The sequence below is a fragment of the Camelina sativa genome, chromosome 19 (genome assembly GCF_030686135.1).
Source record: "Camelina sativa cultivar CO46 ecotype springtype chromosome 19, ASM3068613v1".
Classification (NCBI taxonomy): Eukaryota; Viridiplantae; Streptophyta; class Magnoliopsida; order Brassicales; family Brassicaceae; genus Camelina; species Camelina sativa.
Window position 1 is genome coordinate 24248724 of NC_141898.1, and position 19150 is coordinate 24267873.

A 19150-nucleotide genomic window follows, 5' to 3' on the forward strand; every position below is an offset into this window, starting at 1 on the left:
AAAAAGACAGTTTAATTAATGGGTTTATGATATACAATGATAAACAGAATGTTGAAAACAAAAAGATAAACAGTATGTTTATAATAGTGTTATTATTATTTTTTAAATTTAATTACTACGGAGTACATCAATTTTAGAGATGAAAAAACACTAACAATGTCGGACTATTTAGGTTTCAGCGTTTGATCAACGTTTGAAATAGCATGAACTTTCTTGATGAGCACCTTAGTATATTCAATATATAGATAAAGGTTTCTACATTTTTCCATAACAAATGGCTCACCAGTCACCAAGTGATTTGTCTAACTCCGCGGTCTAAGACTAGAGGGAGAAACTTCAGAGATTTGAGACCATCTCTATCATTAATACTCAAATGAATGTCTTTTTTTTTTTTTTGACAACAATAGATTAGCTCAAACGAGCCAATGCGTAGGGAACTTGTTTACATACAGAACACTTTGCGGAGAAGTGCGCGCATAGCGTGCAAGAAGATCCGCTTTTGAATTTGCATCTCTGGAAATATAAGATAAGGAAAAGGAAGAGAACTCCTCCCTGTCCGTCCTTATGTCATGTAGGTAAGTCGAGAAAGCCGGCCAGTCGTGCGGTGAAGACACCATCTTCACCAAGTCAGCGCAGTCCGAGTAGAAAGCCACATCACAGTAATCGTGTCCGATCATGCAGCGCATTGCCCAAATGAAAGCTTCCACTTCAGCGTGTAAGGGGGAAAGACTTTGCCGGAAATTAGTAGCACCCCTTCCTGGCCTTGGGTCATGGGGCTGGATACAGAACCACCCTGCTCCTGCGAACCGATCATTGGATTTCCAAGAACCATCCACAAAACATCGGTAACCTGTAAAGAACAAAGGTAGAGAGCCGTTGGGCCGCTGTGGGCGGGATTCGGCTACCGTAGGTTGGTCAGAGTTAACCCCATCTTCACCTCCCTCCTGAGCCTTATGCCAGGATACAGCCTCACCTTCAGCTATCCGGACCGTTTCCTCTGGGCGTTCTGTAATATTTTATGAATGTCTTAAATGAATGTCTTAAACTTTAAATAATATTTAAAAAAAATACTAATCTGATTTTAGATCCTTACTAACTTGTTTTTATTTTTTCTCCTCCCATTAGTCATCCTTAAATATGGGTGTCTTATATAATGCTCTGGCAAACATGATGGGTTCCTTCAATCTCAGTTCTTTCGGTCGCTGCTATCTTCTTATCTTATCTTTTTTGAATAATATCTTCTTTCTCTTTTCAGTTTGTTTGATTTGATGCATTTACATGTTCCAGTAAGACCTGGAATTGTCTCTGTTCTTGTGTTCTCTAAAGTACTGGACTGAATAAGTATCTATCTTTTTGTTTCCCTTTCTTTCACTGATCATGACCTTGAAATAATCGTAACAACATAACGTAATTACACAAACGTGGATCAAAATGTTGCATTACAACTGAAACCAGAAACAGTAACACTTTGTTCAGCCATAAGATTATATTCTGCTTGAAGCAAATCATTTAAGTAAGAGACAAAGCTCGTTCCTTAAATAGCTAGACAACAAAGCCAATGGTCAAGTGTATAATAAGAAATTCTTATGGCAAACAAAGCCAATGGTTAAGTTTCCAAGTAGATGACGTCCTCAATCTCATCCATAGAGCACTTCAAGTCGAAATAGCACTCCTTATCGAACCATATGTGTGGTACTCCTTTGATTTCAAGCTTTCTCAGGTCATTGCTTCCAATATCGTAACACAACAAAATATAGAATTGAGAATGCATCTTCACTAGTGCCAAGATAACCTTGCCATCTCGAGTTGTACCTTTAACGATCAGAGTAATGTCATGGACTACATGCTTTTGACAAGGCTGTAAAAAAAAGTCTCTTCTTCGACTATTGCTTCTTCCCAACGTCTTTCAATACCCATAAATCCACCAAACACTTATCTTCGAGGCGGGTATGATCGAAAACAGCTATTTTCCCATCATACTCGATAAGACCAGCTTTCATCCTGTTGGATAATTCCAACTTGAGGAAAAAGGTATCTTGTAGGAAGTTGCCATAATAGATAGAATAGGAAGAAATAAAAGTTCCTAAGATTAATAAGTTGTATAATGTTAATTCTAATAGGTTTAAGAAAAGTTTAAACCTATAAATATAAGAGTCTATGGAGAGGTATTCCATAAGACTTGAGAGAAGGAGAAATCTAGTTTTGAGAGAGTTTTCTAAATCTAATAAGAAAATGTGTTCTTATATTTTAAAGTTCTTTGTCTTAGATTTGATATTATTAAATTCTGATTAACCGGAAAGATGATGAACGACCGGAGGAGAGAAACACTGTTTTATTAATCTGATCCAAAAGTTTGTTACAAGATGTTAAGTCTGATTAATGCTAATACACGAGCTTATAAGCTCAATACTAAACCAGACTCTAATACTGGTTAACTGAAATAACCGGTTCAAATCATAAACCATCAATCCTAATACACCCCCCTCAAGTCTTTAGCTTCGAACTGTCTGGTTAGGAAGATAAAGACTTGATAGTGACATGAGCTTGAGGAGATGATGGAATGGACCAGGGTAAAGCGGCTTCGTGAGTATGTCAGCGTGTTGGTTCTCGGTTGGAACATGTAATGTCCGTAGATTTCCTGCTTTTACTTGATCACGAACGGTATGGCAATCAATTTCAATGTGTTTGGTGCGTTCGTGGAACACCGGATTCATAGCAATGTGGAGAGCAGACTTGTTATCGCAGAACAACTTCGCAGGACATGTAACTGTGATGCGTAGGTCTTTGAGAAGTTGTTGTAGCCATATGATTTCACAAGTCGCATGTGCCATAGCTCGATATTCAGACTCTGTACTACTCCGGCTTGTAACAGCTTGCTTCTTCGACTTCCAGGAGATAAGAGAAGTGCCAAGGTAGATACAATAGCCTGTAATTGAACATCGAGTGTCCTTGCAAGTACCCCAGTCAGCATCTGCAAAACCATTTAAGCACAACTCTGTATCTGCAGAATACATTAGACCTTGACCTGGATTAGCTTTGATATAGCGTAGAACTCTATGTGCAGCCTACAGATGTACATCGGTAGGAGCGGATATGAAATGACTCAGTTGGTGTACTGCAAAAGTAATGTCGGGTCTCGTAATTGTTAAATATAACAATCGACCGACAAGTTCTCTATAAGCTCTCGGACTTGGAAGTAAGGTTCTCATATCTTTAGTAAGATGCATATTAGGATCCATAGGAACAGAACCGGGTTTGCAATCTAGGAAGCCAGCATCAGTTAACAGATTCAAGGCATACTTTCGTTGACAAACAGAGATTCCCTTATCAGATATAGCTATCTCCAAGCCTAAAAAGAACCGTGTTGGACCTAAGTCTTTAATCTTGAACTCAGACTTTAAAAGATCCTTTAAATCCTCTATTGTCTTGTCATTCTCACTTGTTATCATGATATCATCTACGTAGACAAGAACAACAACAAAAGCACCAGATCCTTCTTTGACAAATAATGTATTATCAGCAGGGGACTGAATATAATTGGCACCAAGTAAGACAGAGGATAGGCGTTTGTACCATTGTCAAGATGCCTGTTTAAGGCCATATAAGGACTTAAGTAGACGACATACTGGATTGGGAGGCAACGTGGTGTTGGGAGGAGGTGTGTAACCGGGAGGCAAACACATGTAAATCTCCTCTTCAAGGTCGCCATGTAGGAAAGCATTCGATACATCCATTTGTGTGAGGCTCCAACCTTGTTTAGCAGCAAGACCAAGTAGAAACTTCACACTAGTCAACTTAGCCACAGGTGAGAAAGTATCCAAATAATCGACTCCTTCTTGTTGAGTAAAACCCTGTGCCACCAAACGAGCTTTGTATCTCTCCACTGTGCCATCAGAATTATATTTGATGGTGAAGATCCATTTGCAACCCACAACATTTTACCCTCAGGTAATGATCCAACTTCACAAGTCTTGTTCAGTTCGAGAGCCTGTAACTCGTCATTAGCTGCATTAGTCCATTTCTCTGATTTCATAGCCTCAGCAAACGACTTTGGTTCCGTTTCATGATTATAAGAGAAGATATAAGATTGAAATTCAGGAGTGAATTTATCATAGGATATAGTAGAAGTAATAGGAAATGGAGTTGAAAGTTTAGTGGTAGGTGGTAAAGTAGAAGTGAAAGAGACTAAAGAACAATGATACTCAGACAAGTAGCTAGGAGGCTTAGTTGCTTGTTTCGGCCTAGCAACAGTTAGAGAATCACTCTCATTGTTAGACTCAGCTACATTATCGATGGTGCTAGCATCCAAATGCCTATTAGATGTAGAAGATGATGATGCAGCTGTAGTAGAAGATGATGCGGATGAATGATCAATCAAAGAACTTTCAAAATCACCAGCAGAATCAGAATCAACAAAGTGTAAAGGAGGAGGTAAAGGCAATATATGATTTGGAAACATATCAACAAAGGATGAAAGAAGTTCACTAGTTTTAAAAGGAATTTGGTTTTCTCGAAAAACAACATTTCTGGAAATGGAAATCGAATTTGACTCTAAATCAAGAACTTTGTAACCTTTAAAACCAGCAGGATAACCAAGGAAAACACAAGGTGTAGCTCTAGGTGAAATCTTATGTCTATCTTTAGAGTAAGTGGAGGTATAACATAAACAACCAAAAGACTTTAAAAGACTGTAATCAGGCAATTTCTTAAGCAGAAGTTCAAAAGGAGATTTATTTGCTAGCAATGGGGAAGGTATCCTATTGATTAAGAACACAACTGTCAAAATGCAATCACTCCAATGTTGCAGGTATGTTGGACTGAAATAGTAAAAAACAAGCTACATTAAGCAAATGTTGATGCTTACGTTCGACTACTGAATTTTGTTGTGGTGTGTATGCACATGAGAAGTAATGCATCATGCCATTTTATTTAACAATGTCATTGAAAGCTAACTCAGGAGCATTATCTGACCGTATAGCTTTGATCTTTGAATCATATTGAGTAGAAATGAGTTTAATAAAAGTTGGAAAAACAGTAGCAACATCACTTTTATTTCTGAGCATATAAACCCATGTAACTCTAGTACAATCATCAACTAAGGTTAGAAAATATCTAAAACCTTCAATAGACTCAACACTAAAGGGACCCCAAATATCCAAATGAACAAGATCAAATGGTTTTGCAGTTAGGTTATTATGAGAAATATAAGCTAATCTCTTTTGTTTTGCTAAGGGACAGATTTTACATTGCATTATATCTAAAGATTTATGTTTCAAAGAAGGAATATGACTAACAAGCTTATGTAAAGCAGACAAAGATGGATGTCCTAAGCGTTGATGCCAAAGAGCTTCATCTTCCAATACTGAGCCAGAGAAAGAACAAACCGCAGGAGTAGATGGTGAGAGGGATACTTGCTCTGTTTCCAGAATGTATAAGTTGTTAAACATTTTACCCCTCCCAATCATCAAGCCCTGAGAAAGTTCCTGAATGAAACAACATGAAGGAAAGAAATGAGCAGAACAAAATAATGTTTGCACTAAACAACTAACACTAATCAAATTGAATTTAAAATCAGGAACATGTAAAACATTAGACAAAATCAATTTCAATGTGATGCAAATGGTACCTATATGTGATATAGCAACCCTAGCACCATTCGGTAGTGTAACCGTAGTATTAGACACAAGAGTTAACTCACTAAACATTGCTAAATCAGAACAAACATGACTAGAAGCCCCACTATCTATTATCCAAGCATCATGAGGAAGTATTTTCTGAAGAGAGGAAAGAGTTTTTTGAAAAATTAGAGTATTATCTCTATATTTAAGACTAGTAGAAGGAAAAGAAACGGTACCAGAGGACGAATCCTGAGTCATCAAACCAAAGTTAGGAATAGTTGCAGCCACAGTATGTGGCATACTAGACGTAGTCGCATTCTCTGAAACTTGTGCTTGACCCTTGAGTTGAGATATAAGTTGTTGCATCTGTTGTGGTGTCAAGTCTTGTATCTTCAAGTTTGTACCATCATTCATACCATAAGGCAAATTCTGTTGAGGCATATACGCTGCACTTGCATCATTCGTAGATAAACCATAATCCGGATAGCCAACACTCTCATAATAGACATTAGCAATAGCATTAGCCTTCTGCATCGCATCATATAGAGCCATTGGCATTCGTGGTTGAGATTGCATCATTCGAGGCTGAATTTGAGAGACTGGCATACGCGGTTGAAACTGGTTCTGACCATATCCTTTATAGTTGTATCCCATCGAATTAGTTTTGTATCCTGGAGGAAAACCACGTAGCTTGAAACACTTTTGGATTGTATGTCTTGTCTTCCCACAGTGTGTGCAAACCAGCTTTTGATAAAACTTGATCGTGTTATAAGCTGCTACATAGGCACTCTCCATATCACCATCAGATTGTGAACCAGTTTGAAAGGCCACATTGTCAACCCGAGTAAGAGGTTTAACATGATTCTGTCTCTCATCTTGAGTAACCATGTTAAAAGCTTCCTCAATCGTAGGGATTGGCTTTAACATCAGAATATGACGCCTAATCTGATCATAATTCTCATTCAAACCCATAAGGAACTTCGTCATCTTACTATGCTGCTGTAAACGCTCCCATTTAACTGCAGCATCACATTGACATCTTCCACAAGTATAAACAGGAAGATCAATATAATTCTTGTGCTCCTCCCACAATGTGAGCAAATCAGTATAATAAGTGGAGACATCATTCGAACCTTGCTGAATCTTACTAAGCTCCTGTTCAATAGCAAATATTCGTGGTGCATCATCTTGCTTGAAACGAGAAACCAAATTGTTCCAAATACCTTCAGCAGTAGCTATAAAAAGCAAACTCAGACCTATCTTGTTATCAACCGAATTCATCAACCAAGTAGACACTAGATCATTGCATCGAGTCCAAGCATCATAATCTCTATGATTTTCTGGAGGTCTAGTGATCGTACCATTAATAAAGCCGAGCTTGTTCCTGATATTCAAACCCATCCACATCGAACGTCGCCAAGAATGAAAATCCGAAGCCGTAGATAAACGATCCAAGACAAGAACCAAGCCAGCATGATCAGTACTTTGCAACGAATAAGGATTAGCATATTGATCTATTGCACAGCGTGGTTGCTCAGTTGTAGGCGGCGGCGGCGGTGGTCGATTGTTTGGAGCAAGCGGCGGAGGAACTAACGAAGTCATTTAGAAAAGATGATGAAAGAAATTTCAAAAGAAAAGTGAAATCGGAATCAAAATTGCAACAAGATCCAATCACCCAAAGCTCAATCAAAGAGAAAATAAAAGAATCAGGATCAGAACCAAGATCCGAAGAAACAAATCACAAATCGTGATAAGAATGAGCTGAAGAAAATGAGAAATCGATGGAAGTGGAAGACTCATCTCCGATCAATGAATGCAGAAGCAAAAGAAACTCAAAAAGAGAGCTCTGATACCATATTAAATTCCGATTAACCGGAAAGATGATGAACGACCGGAGGAGAGAAACACCGTTTTATTAATCTGATCCAAAAGTTTGTTACAAGACGTTAAGTCCGATTAATGCTAATACACGAGCTTATAAGCTCAATACTAAACCAAACTCTAATACTGGTTAACTGAAATAACTGGTTCAAATCATAAACCATCAATCCTAATAGGTATCACAGCCTTGTGAAGAAGACTCGATCAAAGTTTGTGTTAGGAGACTCACGTAACCAAGGATGGGGGACATGCCAAACCCTGCACCACGAACCAAGGACCTTGGATCTCCATCGATCCATTGTCCGATGTTAACATCGACAAACTTTACGGTTTGGGCGATGCAGATGAAGATTACTCTTTGAGTTAGCGAAGTATAGGACAAGATAGAACCTGGTTCAGCCGTTGAGAAGAAGAACAATGTAGCTATAGCACTATTGTTACAGTACATCCCCAAGGAATTAATTTTGCAAGTTGGCGAACAAAGCTCATCGAAGAATCTGTGGGACGCCATAAAGTCTCGACACCAGGGAGCAGATCGGGTGAAAGAAGAAAGACTTCAAACCCTAATGGCAGAACTATAACGGCTGAAGATGAGTGAGACCGATTCGGTTGACGATTTTGTAGGCAAGATCTCAGGCCTAGCATCACAATCAGCTTCTTTAAGAGAGTATTGAAGAGTCGAAGTTGGTGAAGAAATTCTTGACGGACTTCCAAGAAACAAGTTCATTCGTAGTGTAGCTTCCCTTGAACAAGTTCTAGATCTAAATTCAACAGGATTTGCAGATATAGTTGGGAGAATAAAGGCGTATGAAGAACATTTAGGGGAAGAGACCAAAAGTGAAGATCAAGGAAAACTTATGTTTTCAAATTCTAGTAACAATCGTGGAGGTTACAATGGTTTCCAAGGAGGAAACAGAGGAGGTTATAACAGAGGAGGTTATAACAGAGGAAGTTATAACAAAGGAGACTATAACAAAGGAGGCAACACTCGAGGTGGATATGGTAGAGGTGATTATGGTCGAGGTGGATACAATAGAGGCGGATATGGTAGAGGAAACTATGGTGATAGTTTTGGTAGAGCCAGAGGTCAAGGGAGATCTAATGGCCAAAACCTAGGAGAAGAAGCCATATACTAGAATCAAAAACAGAAGAAAGACATTTCCAAGGTAGTTTGTTGGCGATGCGACAAACCAGGACATTATGCATCTACATGTCCAGATAAACCAATTCAACATGAGACAAATTTGAATGAGACGCATGAGGCTGATGCTCTTTATGTTCATGAAGTAGTGTTCATGAATGAAGATAAAGTATTTCCCAAGAACTATGATACCAACAATAAGAGTATATGGTATCTAGAAAATGAAGCCAACAATCACATGACGGGAAACAAAGAATTTTTCTCCAGCGTAGATGAGAGTGTCACAGGAAATGTGAAGTTCGGTGATGGCTCATTTGTTAGTATTTTCGGGAAGGGTTCAATTATCTTTGTAGGCAGAATGGGTGAGAGAAGATCACTTAAGGAAATTTATTATATACTCGACTTGAAGCATAATATTATCAGTCTTGGACAAGCGACAGAGAATGATTGTGAAGTTAACATGAAGGGAGATGCCTTGACTGTAACGCCCCCGAACCGTCCACACGGCCGGGCTAAACGCAGGCCGTCCTGGAGGTCATCACAACAAGATAACTGCTAGCGATCCGACCAAGGTTCCACCAACGAATTAGGTTCCCCAGCTAGTTCACCGGCAGCTATCTATCCGCTACGTACGTTCTTTAGGCTTTGCAACCCTCGGTACATACGCGGCATTATGCTGGCCCGGACTAATTCGTACCAGCTCCACTTGTCCGAATTATGTATGAAAATAATCGATTTATTATATAGAGAATAGAGTTTACAAAATCAATAACAACACAAAATAAAAGCGTTGGATCCAACTTAACAAAGAAAACGAGAATAAAAAATAACAAGAAGAAGCAAGGACTTTGTAACACAGCACGGAAACATCCTATTCGATCCATTAAACTCGGTACTACCCTCTTAAAAGAAACACTTTCCCTACAAGAAAAACAATTGTGGAGAGGGGTGAGCAATCTAAGATCACTCAGTGAGTTGGGCAACCCTCTAACATGCTATCTTCCTATAACATGCTATCTCAACACATCCAACTACCCCACAATCAAAGCACGCAATGCAGAAGCTTAACAAGCAAAAACCACACAAGCAATCAATCAAGGAACAAACAAGACCCGACTCGTCTAGACCTTGATTCTATCTTGGCCTCCACGCCACTTCACCCGCACTCACTGCCGAGGTGGAAAAAGCTATCAGTGCATCAAGAACACTTGACCACACTTGACACCCAAGTCAGGTATCCACACCATGACTATCACAACCAGACTTCTCCCAGGGATATTACAATCAACCTGAGAAAACAACTCCACACCTTAGAGAAAACTCCATTACAACCTAGGGCCCATCGATCCTCTGTTCCGTCCCAACACTCTTCCACGTTGATACCACAAAGGCAACCAACCGAACACACCCCAAATCCTCCGCATTGTTACCCATCCCAGGTGAACAACTGGGTACACAGTGCCGCATCGTCATGTGTTTCAGGCTAGTAGCTAGCTAGACCCGAATCCGGCATGCCATGAGATCCCTCTGGATTAGCTCACCGGACTTCCACACACGTCAGGAACAGAGTACGATCTCTAGCTACGAACCGAGACATTTAACCCGCAATCTAGCTAGGACAACACTTAACTCTAGGACTCAAGACTCCAAGAATTAAGTACAACCATACTACACAGAACATGCAAGCGTCACACGCAAGCAACCAACAATCACCACACACAAGGCTTAAGCCGCAAGAGAAACAATCAAGCAACTTAAGAAAACAATAAACATGCATGCATCCTATATGCTCTCCACCCCAAAGTTTTAACCTCAATTTAAACATTAAAATTTTGCATGCATCTTAACTCCCATATTTTTCACATGCATGCGGCTCTTTCCCTTCCGGAGATTCTCGCATGACTTGAGGAAACAACACTCCAATGGTCTGATCTCCCATCAACACCATGAGGTTACTTTTATCTGGTTTTGGGTACACATGCGGCTCTTTCCTCCCCGGAGATTCTCGCATGGCCTCACTAACAACCACCTTTCCCACTCTTAGAGGTTAAACTTTATTTTTCTTATATTTCTGGGTCCTCATACGGCTCTTTCCACACATGAGATTCTCGTATGGACTCACCAAAAATAACACCCCCTCAACTAGACCGATCTCCCATCGAGTCTAGGAGTTTAACCTCTCCCAAAAATTCACGCAAAAATAAAAATAAATTTTTATATGCATGATTCAACCCCCAAATTACTCAGTTTTAAGTAAGAAAAATCTTACTAATTTGTCCATCGATCCCCATGACCGAGAAAAATTCTCAAACCAACGTGCAAGGCATTTCACACTTGCATGTGATTTTTAAAATTATTTCCCACCCTTAGAAAAATTTTCAAAATCCCCAAAATCAATCATGCAAGGCATTTCACATTTGCATGAGATTTTCAAAATTATTCTTCCATCCCAAAATATTTTAAACGTTTAGATCTAGCATGCAAGGCATTTCACACTTGCATCTAGCTTAAGGAAAAGCCATTCTCCCCCCCAAGAATGCTTTGAAAACCCCTTAAAATCCTTCTTGTGTACATGCAATCTACAGATCTACATGCAACAAGGAGCTAATGCAACACACAAGGGCCGATGCATGAGCTAGAGAGCTCACACACCTCCAAATCCCCAAAATCCACAACTCACCTTAGCTTTGGAGAACTTTGGCCGATTAGAATCCCACCACACCACGCCGATCTGACAGCACCTCCCCTTGATCTTTAGCTCCTCTCACTGCCGAGATCTTCTCTTCTTCTTCCTCTTCACTCGAAAATCTCTTGATTTTCTTCTCAAAAGTTTGAGAGAAAATTTTGGCAAGGTTTTGGTATATAAAGAGTGTTTTTGTCGAAAATGAAGACCCAAAGGGGTCTATTTATAAGCCCACACTCGATCTCTTGGCTTAGGCAAGTGGCAATTTTTGTTTGACAAGTGTCAAAAAAATTGCATGTACTCTCCCCCACTCGCGTGTGCATCTCACTCGCTGGTGGAAGTGGCTTAATCGTGTGACATGTGACATCTCTCTCCCATGCAGAGAATCTTCCACTTCCTGCGTCCATCCGCGTCTCTCTTGCGTCCCAAGTACGTCCGTACTCGTCCGTAGAAACATCCTTTGTCCGTAAGTCCATTTCTTCGGTAGTCCCTGGTCCCCTTACTGTGACACCAACTTTTATGGCCATCTCCGGACCTCTTCGTCCATGACACTCGGTTGTCTTGTCCATCGTCGGACCTCCGTCCCAACGTCCGATCCAACCTTCGTCTGTGGTTCATTGACCGTTCGGTCGGTACATGGCCATTCCGTTCTCATGGTCCGTTTTACGTCCTTTGTACCATTTTCCATGGTCATTACTTTCCTTTTCCTTCCTTTGGTCTTTTCCCCATTGTCCTTGATCATTCATCATCCATCGGTCCGGATGTCCCAACGGTTCCCGTCCGTTCTTCGGCTATGGGCCCTTCCGCGACTTGGTAACTTTAGGTACAAGTTATTTAGGCCATTCTCAAATCTTTTCTTTTCTTTGTCTTTCCAAGACATCTCCTCGTTCTTTGTACATGTTCTTTGTGTCCGGTACGTACTTTGTGATAATGGGTCATTACATTGACACTAAGAGATACAGGAGGGAAACTACTAGTATGCATCATCAGATCATCAAATCGCCTATATAAAACACCAATAGAAGTAGAATATCCCAAGTGTTTTCATATTCAACATGATGACACTACATCGACTTGGCATGCACGGTTGGGGCATGTTAGCATTGGAGTTATGAATAACATGGTGAAACAAGCGATGGTTGTCAGAATGTCACAAGCACTGCATGAGAGGAATGTGTGCAGTGCCTGCTTGGCCGGAAAGCAAATTAGACATTCGTTTCCGACCACAGCAAATTACCGTGCAACTCATGCTTTGGAGCTAGTACACGGAGATTTGTGTGGACCGATTTCTCCATCTCCACCAGCAAACAATCGGCATGTGTTTGTCTTAATATATAATTACTCAAGATATATGTGGTCTATGCTGTTGAAGGAGAAGAGTGAGGCTTTCGATTGGTTTAAAAGGTTTAAAGACGGAGTGGAAAAACAAACTGGTTTGACAATCAAAACCTTTCGCAGCGATAGGGGGGGAGAGTTTACCTCGCTTGAGTTTACCGGTTTTGTGAAGAGAATGGAGTCTCTAGAAACTTAACTGCACCATATACACCTCAACAAAATGGTGTGGTTGAAAGGAGAAATTGCACTTTAATGGAGATGACAAGAATTTTGCTTAAAGCAATGAAGGTTCCGGATGATATGTGGGGAGAAATAGAAGAAGAGAATGATGTTGAGGAAGCTGAAAACCAATCGATAGTTACACGATATGGACGTGTTATTAACAAGCGCAGGTATCTCAATGATTATGTATTGCTAGCTGAACTTGAGAGTGAACAACTCTTACTCACCATAGACGGAGAACTAGAGAGTGTGTTTGAGGCTCTGAGTTTTTGAGAGTGGGTCAAAGCAATGAAGGCAGAGTTGGAGTCTATTATAAGAAACAAAACATGGGAGCTAGTTGAAAAACCAGATGGCGTGAAATCTATAAGGTTAAAGTGGGTTTACAAGATTAAAAGAAAAGCAGATGGTTTGGTGAACAAATACAAGGCGAGACTTGTAGCAAAAGGTTATGTACAATAACAAGGTGTGGATTTTGAAGAAGCGTTTGCACCTGTAGCTCGAATCGAGACAATAAGTTTGCTCATAGCTCTTGCAGCATCGAAAGGATGGGAGATACATCACCTAGATGTCAAGACTGCATTCTTAAATGGTGACTTAAATTAGCTGGTTTATGTTTGACAACCTGAAGGTTTTGTGAAACAAGGAGAGAAGAATCGAGTTTGTAGACTACATAAGGTGTTGTATGGTCTAAGACAAGCTCCAAGAGCTTGGCATGTGAAACACGATCATGTTCTAAAGAGAATGAATTTTAAAAGATGCATAAAAGAGCCTAAGGTGTATCTCAAGAATGAAAAGACAGAGAGTTTGATTGTAGCAATCTATGTTGATGATTTGTTTGGATCCACACGAAGAGTCATTGATTAATTCAAGAAGGATATGTCATTTGAGATGTCATACCTTGGAAAATTGACTTACTATCTTGGTATAGAAGTAATAAAAGGAGCAGATGGGATTAAAATAAAGCAAGAAGGCTATGCTCAAGGTATTCTCACTGATAATAAGATGGATTCGTGCAATCCAGTTCACATACCCATGGAGACAGGTTTGGAGATCTCAAAGGTTGAGAAGCAGCCAGAAATTGATGCCACAAAGTACAGAAGAACCATTGGTTGTCTGCGGTATCTACATCACACACGACCTGACATGGCATTCGCAGTAGGTGTCCTAAGTCGCTATATGCAAAGTCCGAGAGCGATACATGGACAAACTCTCAAACACTTGTTGAGGTATGTGAAAGGGACCACCAACTTAGGATTATTCTTCAAGCGAGATGGGGTGAATAAGGTAATTAGATATAGTGATAGTAGTTACAAAGCAGACATTGATGACGAAAGATGCACTGGAGGACATGTGTTTTATTATGGATCATCGCTGATCACTTGGACCTCACAAAAACAACACACAGTGGCGATGTCATCATGTGAAGCTGAGTTTATGGCAGCTACAGAAGCAGCAAAGCAAGCAATATGGTTGAAGGAGTTGATAAGAGAAATACTTAGTCGAGATGAGGAGATCTTACTAAGGATTGACAACAAGTCGGCCATTGCAGTTACCAAGAATCAAGTGTTTCACGGAAGGAGTAAACACATACTCACAAAGTATTACTTTATTCGTGAATGTGTAGAGAACGATCAGATTGAAGTAGAGCATCTCCCTGGTGAAGAACAAAAGGCGGACATCCTTACTAAGACACTAGCGAAAATCAAGTTTAGAGAAATGAGAAATCTGATTGGAGTACAAGAGATTGAAGCTGCCGGAGATCAAGTTGGAATTAAGGGGGAGAATTTTGGATAATTCCAACTTGAGGAAGAAGCTATCTCCTAGGAAGTTGCCAAAAGAGATATAATAGGAAAAAGGAAAAGTTCCTAAGATTAATAAGTTATATAATGTTAATTCTGATAGGTTTAGGAAAAGTTTAAACCTATAAATATAAGAGTCTATGGAGAGGTGTTCCATAAGACTTGAGAGAAGGAGAGACTTAGTTTTTGAGAGAGTTTTCTAAAACTAATAAAAAAAGGTGTTCTTATATTTTCAAGTTCTTTATCTTAGACATCTTGTTTTAAAACAAAACGGAAACAAGAGGCAAATCAAGACTGTTTTAACTAACATTTGTACAATGTAACTGGAATGTTGTGAGGCCAACCAAAAAGAGCAAAACGTCCACAAATGTCTCGACCAAGATGGTTCTCTAAAAGGGTATTGAACAAGAACGGGGATTTAGATATATATATATCTCCTAACCAATTTAAACTCTGAAGCAAAGCATTATAAGTCATTCCACAACTGAATAAATAGCTTTAATGATTAAGAATCAGAAGAAGAGAAGCAAAAATATTTCCTATAGGAACAACCAATCATTGAAACCCTCGCTTATACATATGTTAGAAGTAAGCTAAGATGAAGCACCCACTTAGGCTGAAGCAATATTCCTCAAAACTAAATGCAACCTTTGAACAATGACAAAGCATAAATATCTAAGCCAACCTAATGAAATGAAAACCCAAAAACCACAATCTAAACTAGACGATGCAGTAAACACAAAGCTGAAGCAAATACAAGTATCAGAATCACAAATTTTCGACTAAGATACCCATGAGAATGACCTTCACATATGACTTCAAACTCTAGAAAACTCGAAATCGATTCCTAGATTTTGTTCACATAATCAAACTCGACATCAAATTGGAACCCTCAATCCAATTAACAAAGGGCTTTTCTCTAATTAGAAAACTACCAATGAATTCGACGAAAAGAAGATATTTTCTTTGCTTACCTACAGTGTCTTCGACTGCAATTTCCGATCAGAGTTTTGTTCTCGTTCGATTTTGATTATACGAAATCTAGGAATTGATTTTGATAAACCGATTCTCAAAACAGAGTGTGTTCCTTGTTTCTCTCCAGAGAGAGAAAGAGAGAAGAGCAAATGAAGAAAAGGGGGAGTAAAAAAATGAAACCAATGCATTATTGACACGTTTAGATATCTTTGAGTATCTAAATTAGTCTCGGCAGTGTTCTAAAAGTCGGACTCGGCGGCCGTTTAAGCGGCGTGGAGGCGGTGGGCGGTGGTTAACCGCCGCGATTTGGTCATAATCGGTAGAAAAATCGACCTGAGAAAAAAGTTTATAAAACTCATTTTTTTGTCAAGAATCCAAAGATGGAAGGTAGATCTATGCTATTTGGGTTAAGATATGTGAAAAAATGACAGCAAACGAAAGGAAATAAAAAAAACAGAAGATAGAAAAATGCAGGAAATATGAAGCGGTCATTAGGGTTGATGGGTGGAAGAAGATGATCTGGACGAAATTACTTATTTACCTTTCACTAGAGAGGGAAAATTTATAAATTCGCATGTTGGAGACTCAAACCCTGGTCCTCATGCGTTATTTTGATAAACTTCACCACTATGCCACTTCATAATTTACAATATTTGTCGACTGTAACTATATATAACTCTAAAATTTATAAAAAAAAAATTAAGTTAACTTAAAACGCTTTCTGCCGCTTGGTCACTGATTAATCCCCGCCTTAATCGTTTAGGCGCTAGGCGCTAGTTAGCGTCTAGCGCTTTTTAGAACACTGATCTCGGCAGAAACACCGGTCTGGAATAATTGGGATTAAAACTTTAATTTTTTAGTAGTTTATTATTATAAAACTCGGAAACATCGTAAAAGTATAATCGATGGAGATGTTGATGGTGCTTTATAAAACACATCTAACAAAGTTTCAATTAGAATTCTGTAAATTGAAATTTGAGAAGCGAACTGATTTGTTTAAGTTAAGAAGCGGATCAGCTATAACTAAATGGGCCAAACTTTGAAACTGAAAAGCTGATTAGCTTAGTAAAATATGGGCTAAAGCAATAATTAACAAAATACAATTGGATTTTATTATCAATTTTTAACTTCTCCGATACTCGCATGATTTTAGTTTTAACTTGAGCACTGGAATTCTTTCAAAGTTACAACTTATCATATAATCCCTAATCATTTCTTTGTTTGCTTTGTTACCACAACTTTCGATTTGCTCCATAAAAGTTATCTTGTTTTCATGAGATAAATGATATTTTCCAAGTTTAAACTATATATTTAAGATGGCTTTAAATCCAGACGAACAATAGGATGAAACATACGAGATGCTCATTTATCACATGTGTACGCACCAAGTCCAAACACACCTGCACACATATATCGTAGTCATACCGAATAATTGTCTCGTTTGATCAAAAAAAAAAAAAACCTAATAATTGTCTCATGACATATACGAAAAACAATAGCCGATCGTTAGTGATGAGATCACTTTTTGGATTATATTTATTTTAAATTGAACAAATTCGGAAGATACAGCCGATTAGTTTCAACAAGTGTGTAGTAGCTTCACATATACAAGAAGAACAAGACAGCCATTAGTGATTTTATTTTATTTGTGTTGATGATGTTTATATTTCGTTTTCATATTTATGCCTGTGACATACATAATAAAGTTAAGATTGAAATCGTAAAGACACAGCACAAGACCAACTTTTTTTATATTTATAATGGTAGGATATAAAAAGTTGAAAAAAAAAAACCTACGCCTTATTATTCACTCATAGTAATACAAGTGTACAATATATAAAAAATGCATGGAAAAAGCAATTAAAATAAATTGACACTATATATTTTCTTGACCACATATGTAATAAATACAAGATACACCATCATGTTTTTATAAACGTTTTGCGTTCGTACAATAAACTTTAATATATACTTTTCACATATACTGCCATCAAAAAATTTTAAGAAAAATCATTGATCATTTGAAATACTGTCCTTTTATATGAATAGTGCTTTAATATATAAGAAAATAATAATTGATTATTATGAATTTCTGTCCTTTTATATAGCGAAAATGTTTGACTGAGGAAGGTTTTAATAGACTTCTAAATAATTATGATAACCCTAAGATTTGATCATCTATGTTTTATGCAAAGAAAAAACCATCAATATAACATTTTTTTCAAGTTTACCTTGGCTTGCAAAAATACAAGTCAAATTTAACCCGCAATGATTTAATATATAATTTTTTAATCAATAAAATTAACAGTGACATTGGTGACTGCTGGTTAATTTTTAAAAATTTGACATATATTTTTTACATGTTAAAATTAAACTTGTAAAAAATGTCATTTCACTTGATTCTAATTTTCTTGTTTTTATAAAATTAGCTTCTTCTTTATTTCTAGGAAGTTTAATCGTTTAGCTGATGAGTTAGCAAAGACAACTCTTTTATCCTTTGTACTAAATTCGGTACAATTTTATTATGAAATAAAAATTGTAATTTCACTCCCAAAAAAAAGTACAAAACCCCAAAATAATTAATCAAATAACATACATAATACTTATAATTGCATCTCAAAATGAACTTAAACCATCAACCAAAAATGTTCTCTTAAATGTGTGTTTGTCTTCCTTATTAAATTACAAATCCAGATAGTTGCTTTTCTCGAAATAGGGAAATACAACTACTAGTATGTTTATAATCATGAATCCGAATGGTAACCGCGCATTTAGTAGTGCGGGACAAAAAATTTGATAGTGCGGTACGGTTCAACTGCGGTATATGCGGGACAAATGTATTTGCAGGACAAGTGCGGTTATTCCAAAATAAGCGGTACAAAATAATATTTGATTGGTGAAAAACAATTTGCGGTACAAATTTCATATTATTTTATTAATAAATAAAATTTTAATTTCTGAATTTTAAATACCAAAATTAATTTAAATTTAAATTTGATTGATAAAAATAATAGTGCAGTTCACAACTTTAATTATATTATGATTGATTTTAATACATTTCTGATTAATAACATTATAAGCATTCAGTACTTACATAATTACAACTCTTACAGATATATATGTTTACAAAACCGCAAAATTGTTTTCCAAAACACATGAAATAGGAGCGTAATTACTGTTACCTGTGTTTTACAATTTTTCTTTGCAAAATTGGACCGCACCTTGAATTATTGTTTTTTTATTAACAAAAGTAAAAACGTACCGCATGTTACAAAATTGTGTTGATTGATGAAATAAATTGGGATCCATTAAAAACTGTCCAGCGTTTTGCAATAACGCAGTTCCCATTCACTATATTTGTTTAAAAATATTTATTATAATACTATAAACAAACCATATCCCCATTCACTATATTTGTTTAAAAATATTTATTATAATACTATAAACAAACCATATCTCAAAAACAATTGGAATAATTAAAGTGAAGACAAAATCA

The 19150-nt window shown here is 37.7% G+C and overlaps 1 protein-coding gene across 1 annotated transcript; it reads right to left on the reverse strand.

Moving 5' to 3' along the window:
- Nucleotides 1-413: 413 nt before the first annotated feature.
- On the reverse strand, nt 414-1122 carry LOC147920948 (uncharacterized). The gene is made up of 2 exons (XM_087501305.1): nt 1098-1122; nt 414-1006 (listed from the first exon to the last, which is right to left on the reverse strand). Exons 1-2 carry the CDS (start codon nt 1120-1122, stop codon nt 414-416), a joined length of 618 nt encoding a protein of 205 aa, XP_087357431.1.
- Between the last annotated feature and the right edge of the window lie 18028 nt (nt 1123-19150).

Bases quoted from the DNA above. Each gene is read 5' to 3' on its own strand.
- LOC147920948 (XM_087501305.1), bottom strand. From the start codon at position 1,122: ATGGGAGGAGAAAAAATAAAAACAA. The intron at 1,007-1,097 runs GTTAGTAAGGAT...AAAATATTACAG, and splicing joins AGGAGAAAAAATAAAAACAA to AACGCCCAGAGGAAACGGTC.